The sequence below is a fragment of the Hyposmocoma kahamanoa genome, unplaced genomic scaffold, assembly GCF_003589595.1.
Source record: "Hyposmocoma kahamanoa isolate Upper Pololo Valley unplaced genomic scaffold, ASM358959v1 146, whole genome shotgun sequence".
Lineage (NCBI taxonomy): Eukaryota > Metazoa > Arthropoda > Insecta > Lepidoptera > Cosmopterigidae > Hyposmocoma > Hyposmocoma kahamanoa.
Window position 1 is genome coordinate 151,255 of NW_020653521.1, and position 8,990 is coordinate 160,244.

Here is an 8,990-nt window from a genome sequence, read left to right on the forward strand (position 1 = left end):
AATGGTACTGCCTAATTGTACGTGGCCTGGAGGGCTTTGGCGGCGTCTCCTAAATGGATAGTTTTCAAGTGTCCTATGTTGTAAAATTCTGACTTTTGTGCACAGAGTGTAGTTTTTCTACCGTATAGCTAATCTGTCGAATTCAAGAATCTGCCCTATTCCCGAGTCGGTCGAATAGCGAATATCACGAGTCTGTGGAGTCGAGAATTTGTCTTATACCGACCGGCTTTTTTGTTGGAAAGGGGGTACCCCAGTAGTGGTCCCATTGAAATTTAAAGAATACTTATTACTCTAAGCGTGGTAAATTAGGAGATGAATCTAATTTATTGAATGGCACTCCCTTTCAGTTAACCGATTTCAATGAAATTTGGCAAAGAGATGTAATTCCACAAACTTTTGAGGTCAATTTTTTAAAATAAAAAAGTTGCAATGTATATGATAAGTAGTAATACATAGCAACACAGAGAATGGAAATGAACTGGCGGATTTTGAGAGTCATATTCAGTGTTGTACTGCCCACGCTGCCAGCGGCACTATTCCCTGATCTCCAGAACCAACAGCAAATTTTACAACAGCAATTGACTAATTTACGACTTTTTCTGGATGCAATCGGATCTAAGCTAGGAGCTGTGGTTGTCGAGGTTGAAAAATGGTGCCGCCCGGAATAAGCTTATTCCAGAACAGTACCATATGTTTCAGCTTAAGTTTTTATTATAGTATCCCTCCCTATCCACCTCTGGGTTATGCGGTAAGGGCACTGCAGTCTGTGCTAGCTCAGGGATCCCAAGTCAGGCCGTGGACAGGGTTGTCACAGACCGTTGTTACGGACTTCACCCGGTTTTCAAAAGGCTAGCCTCGGGTTTATTTTCCAGAAAGGTATCGGAGCGGTTGGCACGCTCACTTCCCATTGTACATAACACAACTAACGGTTGACCCCCGCTAAGCCGTTGAATCTAAATTCAAGTACCATCTCTCCTCCCTGATGACAGAGCTCATGCTCCAGGATGGACAGTAAAAGTTTTACTGTTCTAAAACATAATAACTTATGAACGGCGGATCGGCTGAATCTAGTTTTTTAAGAATAGATCTGACTAAATGGCGATTTCAAGAAAAAATCGACCACCGTCAAGCGGGAATGAGAGACGCGGACGCGATTGCACCCGACAATGGTCTCTCTCCGCGACCTTCACCAGGTCATAGCTCCAACGGTAACGGTAAGTTTAAGGTTTGTCAAATTTCGGTCACGGTTTTAATATAAACCAAAACGGTCCTTGTTTTGGTTGACTAACACTTTATCGCTAGACTACGTCTACATTACGATCATCTTTGACTAGTGTTATTTAGTTGGGCTTTCATGTAATAGAACATACTTTCTCAAAGTGGTCCCAACCGCCTTTACTAGAGTACTGAGGAGGCGGTAGGAGCCCCGGAATATCCTACATAATATCCAGGGAGTGCACACGGCATTTGAAAAGAACCTGTATTAACTATATAAACTAAACTACATAGGTAATATATAATTGTTTCACTTGTGATTTGCGGCGAGCAAAAATGTTTGGGAACCTACTAGTACATCAGATTGATAGTTTATTGGGAGACGTAAGTCATTTCACGAAGGTTTCTTTTTTTTTTGAGGGACAAATTACCAGTTGACTGTTGATACCGGACAAAAGGAGAGATTCTGTAACCAAATGTTACAAAGAAAAAAACTTCATGAAAGGGCACCAAAAAACCGCAATTACTTTTTGTCGCTAAATAGAAATTGTTAAAATGTCGTATAATCTACTGACAAAGTCGCTAAGGTGGCAAAGCTGCCACTATGGTACACAGGCCACTAAAACTATTTCACACCGACCGTGTTGTAAAGGTAGTCGTTGTTCAATCGTCCGATTCGTGTTTTTTGGCCGATTGTCGATTTCGGCGAAAGCGGATCGGCGCCTGCGCCTGTCGCTTGACCGTTGACAAATTGACTATTGCAAAAGAAATCGTGCGATTGTGTAATACCTGATTGAATTTGAATTTAGGGAAAATTCGCAAAAGAAACCGCAACTGAAAACTGTTGTTATAGCTAGCAAGTGTTCGCGACTCCGCTCGCCTTGTACACGGATGTAAACATCAGAATAATTAAGTAACAGTACAAATTAATAAGTAACAAAAATAGGACCCAACTTGAACGTCTACCATCTGAAAACAATAAAAACAAATTAGTTTTTATTGTATCGAGTTCTTATGTTTTCGCGACTGTTACACATAGGAAATGAAACTATTTTGCCGGATTTAAATGGCGTATATTTGTTTTTTCAAACAAACCAACGTTTCGGGCCCTTTACAGGTCCCATCAATTCAACCGTGACCAAGGGGCATCTAAAGGGCCCAAAACGTCGGTTTGTTTGAAAAAACAAATATACGCGATTAAGAATAATAAATAATAGTTTTCGTTTCCTAGCTTTTATTGATTGTCACGATGTTTGGCCACCATGATGGTCAATTATTTTTGTGAAATTACTCCACTAGATTCTTATAATTATTAACACAAGATTGAGCACTAAAAAAATTCTTCTATGTGAAGAAATAGATTTCTCACAGATAGACCGCTACGGCAAAAAAGTACTTAAAAACCAAAAACAAAGGTCTGCAACAATATCTAGGTTTCAAATTCTGCACGGGAGTCGATAATATTTTCATATGAATAAAGAAGTAAAAATAAAACTGTGTTTTGTTATTACATGTTCTGCATTTACAGACTCTTTCAAATATTTGTCCATGCTGGAAATGGGTAACCCCATCTTCTAATCATCTGATTAAGAAGAAAAGTCAGGTGTAAAAATAGCTTCAAAGTCAAAGTCGAAGTCGAATAATGATTTATTCAATAGATAAAATTTTTACACTTGAAAACGTCATTTTTAAGCTACTGCTCGTTCACTACGCGGACCTCACTGAGAAGAACGATCAACAAACTCTAGGGATTGCTCTTTTCAAATAAACTTAAATGCTATAGAATAAATTTTGAATCATACTTGTGTGGAATCTAGACTCACGTTGTCTTTCCATACATCTTTATCTAACACGTAGTTTATAATGTTATAATATGACTTTTCAATTTAAAAAGTTTAAAATTACGTGGAACTAATGGGAATGATTATGGACATGTTAAAGTCACCATTGTTCCACATGAGACGGAGTACATGAAACTGCTGGGAATTAAACGCACATAGAAAAATTCATAAGGTTCGCTAGTTCGTTCCGTGGCTTAGTTGGCATACCGTTTGCTGCAAAACGTTGGTTCGAATATAATATATTATATAATCTCAGTACAGAGTACTAAAAAAACCGACCCAAAAGTCATTCATCCCCCAATTTGTCACCCTTAGAGGTGGAATAATTTCTTCAAATTTAAATGGGACCAATGCTGAGATACCCTCTTTCCGACAAAAAAAAGAATCATGAAAATCGGTTCACAGATTGCGTAACATATGCAAGAAAAAAAATACAATCGAATTGAGTACCGCCTCCTTTTTTTAAGTCGGTGAAAAACAAAAGTTAAAAATAAGCAACGATTTGCAGGTGCTAGTGTCAGGACATGAACCCATGAGCCTGTGAGTCAGCCTTGTCCGAAATGTGCAAATAATATTGTGCAATGAAATTTTCTATTGGTCGTTTGCTAAATTCGTCGCATTACGATCGTAACAAAGTGAAATAACGGAATTGTAATTGATTCAAAACCTAAACTAAAAACCTTAATTATTATTTGTTTTTCTCAAGTAATTTATTTTGTATGTATTATACATTCATTCCTATATTTGCCGTCAAGCATTCATGTGAGCGTTACACATGGGACTTGTCAACTTTGGTAGCGCCCCTCAGATGTTTGCGAATTAAAGCTCTGAAAGTGACACAGCAACTATTATAGGCAGGAAAGTGTCGCTTGCCGCCAGTTGATGTTTATTTTAAAAATCATTATTATGAAAAATAATGAAAATGTGATCGACGTTGTTTGTAACATTGTAACAAGTAATGAATTTAAAAAAGCATCGAAGCGAAGAAGACTAACTATTATAGCCTGTCTTTTTTGAAGATGGAGTAAAATTTTTTTTTTATTTATTAAGGCTTTGGCAAAGCCATCAACCTAAGCATGAAGTTTAATTATGTTTCTGTAACTATGGCCGCCACAAAGAGGATAGGCAATTTGAAGCGGCGTGTTTGGATTGACTCGGGATTCCTTAAAACGGGCCGATGCGGGTATTTTAGTTCGAGATTCGTATAATTTCGCTTTTAATCTTCGATTAAGGCACAATAGCACTATCCTATTCCACTTTAAACTAGATTTCACAAAATAATTGAAAGTCAAAATAAAAACGATGCTTTTCCCTCCAAACGGTCCAGAGCGAATCTGGAGTAAAATTACATTTGCAGTGTTGCCAGTTTTCATAAAAATTTTATTAGTACGTGACAAATCATGAGACATGAGTTGTTATCGACAGTTTGAAAGATGGTAGTTTACAAAAATGTCTGAATTACCAATGTTACGATGTTCCAATGATTACTAATCTGCTCTTGACTTCTTCATTGTTATTTTGACAGCTAGGACCTATTAGTATCGAAATCATATTCATATACATTGTAACAAGAACAAGCGAATTTGATTACTTATATTGAATGAAAATGAAAAGCTGTAAAATATGTCTCCTCTTTGTATTTTTAATGTACATACTTAGAATAATAACGCATAGAATAATAGTTTCATATCAAACGAACTGTCACAAGTGAGGCAAAAATCAAATTCATGTAGGCTAGTTTTAGTAGTAGGTTAATTTTCGGTTTTAGTGAATATTTATATAAAAATACAAGTTGAAACGCGTTACTTCCTTGTGGAATGTGATGTTAGTATCTATTTTATGTTTGTCTGACGTATTTTTACACTCATTTACCGCACATTTCGTCATTTTTAGCTAAAATTCTCGAGCTGTTCGCGGTGCAAGTTGGCCTTGAGCACTGACGGCCCGCTCGCTCGTGTAGGCCCATTGGGAGCGCTTCAATTTGCCTCACTTAGCGTGTGTGGACTAGGTTTCTATGGGTTATTATTCTAAGTGTACATACTTCTAAATGCATTTGAAATATGTGTGATTTTACAAAAAAATACAATTGAAATGAACCTGCGCCCAGCAGTTAGATTTATTGCATAACCCTAACCAACATTTAGTCGATAGTCGCTAGAATGTTTTGTCGATTGCAATCCCTAGCTTCTTGCTTGTCATTGGATATAAACTCTCTCTAAATTACGTCGTGTGGTGAACAAGTGCAATAGAACCACGTAGGTACCTACGAATGTTCGAGCGACACAGTATCAACCGCTACCAAAACATCTACGTTGGTTTTTATGATTCGCAGGTTGCCTTCCTCTGCTGTTCAATGAATAAAATATTTTATGTCGTACGAGTTGTGCACTCGCACACAATGACTGATTGTTTAATAAAAAAAGAAACGAATGCTTAGAGAAATAAATTGGATTTCTTTATCTGTTTAACATTTAAGAATCATTCTTTTTTCAATTTGAAAATTAAATTTTATCATCAATATCTGAATGAGATATATCCGCGTATATGCAGTTTTGGTAAAAAACGTGTATCTACACCAAACCAAATTTGACAGGAGAGAGATTTAACGTTAATATTACTTTGTTATTTCCATGGTTACAACTTTGATTTTAGCACAGTACGCATTAATCTATGTTGTCTACGGACTGATAACAATAGATTCCCGTAAATCACGCTAATTTGGTTGCCGCTACAGTTACGCGGACTTGATTTGGCGACTAAATTACCAAAATGGAAACTTATAGTCAAATGGTACATAATGAAATAAGTACTAGTTACGCGTAATTGCACTATCCTAGACGATATGGTACTCATTTTCAAAGTTTTTATACAAAATTCTACAATCAACATTGTTTTTAATAATTTAAGTACACGTAGACAAAGGCGAGGTAGAATACTTCGATAAATCTAGTGTGGCAAAATGTATTTTATTCCCTATTTATTCTTCTCGCCGCACAAGGCGCTTAACGCTCTGGTTTAACCGGACCGCGACCGAAGCCCTACGACACGACAAAATTATCCTCGAAAGTGAGTTGTAGCGTTTGTACAGACGAGGGACGAGGAACCGGGTCGAAGAGAGGGGTGAAAATTATTCAAACACCTTTTAGTTCCTATGTTTGTCGCTACGGAACATAACTTTGTCGGTCTGCACAATACAAAGGGGGCTGAACTGGCGTAGTCGAGTGTCGCTGCCTTCGTTGTTGCTGTCCCTTGCAGTTGTTATAATGTGCGATAGAGAGGGCGAGCCGGGTTGACAGGACGGAACTAGCGCGGTGACGTCACGGGGCTGCGGCGAGGGTTGCGAGCGCGGGCGGGGAGGGGGCGGCGCGCGGCACTCGCGGCACCAGCGCTAGTGCTCGGCCGGCCGCTACACCGCGTGGACGGTTACACGATGCGCGTGCGGTGAAAACACAATCGCGATGCTGTTCGAGAGTCCCAACGCGAAACTGTTCCCGGCTTTCAACATCCCGCCGCCCGTTCGGCTCAGGTGAGCGACGAGCCTCGTCCCCGACTCCTAACCTTCAAGTTTTGTGTGAAAACACCGTCATTACCGATCACTACAACGCGTCTTTTGCTTTCATAAAGTCCAATCCGTACATGCCACCCGTATAGTGCATTCGTAAGTGCTTTGTGTTATCGACCTGATCCTCAAACCTGCGACGACGGGAGTGCGAAATGATAGTATTCGAGTTCCTTGAATAGCGGCGACATGGACACCGCGCGTCTGGCGGACGCTCCACGGCTCGAAACGTCAATACGAGTACAACGCGTTTTTTTGCTCATACACAGTGATTTGCAGTGTTTAAACGTTCCACGGAGCCACTGAGTAAGCTCAATAATAAACTCATGATCGCCCATCTGTGAGCTCTTTGCTGGATTTTCCCGTAAAACTGGTCTAAATACCTGGTTAGTTCTAGTTGTGTTGTCCAGACTGGAGTTGACTGTGATCAGATGGGCTATAATTAGTTGATCGGAGCCGATCAAAGGGTAGGTGGAATTCGCTGTCGCTGGCGTAAACAAACTGCTGCGTTTCCTGTGTACACAGCAACTGGAAACTTCTCATTATTGCCTTCTCAATGAGAATATTTTGCAGTAACATTCCATTATTATCAAAGAAATAGCACTCATTGCCTTTAAACTGAAGCTAGAACTCAATATGTTTGTAGGCTAGCACAATTACGCTTGATTACTTCTCGTAGTAGCCATGTTTTGTCCCATTGTTCCACTGGCCAAGGCCTCCTTGAATTTGTTACCTTTTTGACTACCGCTCTTTCGGAAAGCACATTCCTCTGAGATCAACGAGTCATATTTGATTTTTTTTTATTTATTTACCCGGATACAAAGTTTTTCAGTGGGAAACATAAATACAAACAAAAAATCATTTTTAATTGGTGTAAAAATGTTGCCACCCTTTACTATATTTTAATTTTAAAATGCGAATACAATTTTGATTGCTTTTGTAATGACGTTAATCTCAACAAATTTTTAAATGTTTCAAACCTGACTATCGCTTGTTTATTATAACAATAACACAAAACCAGACTGATGGTGTTGCTGTCCTTTCCGCTCTCTCCTTATTAGAAAAGGACGGTACAATTTTCCATTTCGGTCATTTTGACATACCCTTTCTTTATATTCCTATTGTATTTTTTTTAAATACCGTAATGTTTAAAAAACGCCTGTCATTTGTCAGTAATGAAGAACATACACTCATGGACTTAAATAAAGTTGAATGAAGTTGTAGCTCAATATATATATAAATAAATATAATAATAATATAAAGTCATAAAGTTGAATATTATCTACTTCTATATATTTTAAAAAAGGACTACTTTGATCTTTTTTGAATTCGATTAATCGTTATAAAATTTTTATGTGGCCTGTGGCCAGTATTTCCACGTCCATGAGTATGCATATTTGTTAAAAAACTTAACGCTTTTCAGCCAATAACTAAGATTTGCGTAATCAAAGTGTGTAAAGAAAGGATATTAAACACTGCGAAGTAAGAATAACCGTCACGTTTTGCTCTTGCAATTACAAAAATATTACATTTCGTAATGGTGAAATTTCAGGCACATGAGACTAGTCAACTTTAGCCCCTCAATCTTTGCGAATTAAAGCTCTGAGTGGCACTGTAACTGTTAGCGTGTAGCTTATCACCACGTCACGTTACGTCACTTGATATTATAAATAACCTTAAAAAGCACTTTTTTCTTTATCATACGAAGTGGCGGGACAAGTCATGCGCCAGGTGGAATCGACACGCCTGTCCATAGCAGTTGCAGCGCCAGTCAGATCTTTAAATCTCTTCGATAAGTCCCATGTGTCTGTAATTTCACCAGTCTCCTTACCCTTCAAAACCAAAACGCACATTATCGCTTGTCGGCAGAAATAAGTAAGGTGGCAAGTACTTCCCTGGGTGAGCTCTTTCACAAGGAGCTCTCATGCTACTATTGTTTGATGTACTGATAAAACAGTCAAGAGACGTTGAAATATGAATTGGAGCAAACAGAATATGTGTACAGTAAACGCAGAATTTATATTAAATATTGTAAACGGAATGCTTTGTAGTAATATTATACCGGCAAAGAAAAACATTTTGCCGGGACAAGCGGCAGGCACTTGCATTCAATTGAGAAAATACATTCGAATATAATATAAAATGTATTTACATTCCTTGCAACATGAAGGCAAACATCATAATGAAATCAACCTAACAGATTAATTAGTAATAATAATGTAAATGAAGTTTTTTTAATTGATATTCAATTATTTTTTGTGAAATTACTCCACTAGTTTGTTATAATTATTAATACAAAGATCGAACACTCAGAAAAAATTCCTTCGATCGGTCGGATTCGAACCGACGTCTTCTTGCATACCGTGCCAGACGCT

The 8,990-nt window shown here is 38.2% G+C and overlaps 1 protein-coding gene across 1 annotated transcript in view; it reads left to right on the forward strand.

Moving 5' to 3' along the window:
• Positions 1 to 6,452: 6,452 nt before the first annotated feature.
• Positions 6,453 to 8,990, forward strand: part of LOC113240514 (RNA-binding protein Musashi homolog 2-like) — a 237,854-nt gene continuing 235,316 nt past the window's right edge. Inside the window, exon 1 of the mRNA XM_026477845.1 lies at positions 6,453 to 6,582. Within this exon, the coding sequence (XP_026333630.1) occupies positions 6,515 to 6,582 (68 nt within the window). The 5' untranslated portion in view covers positions 6,453 to 6,514. The remainder of the gene's footprint in view (positions 6,583 to 8,990) is intronic.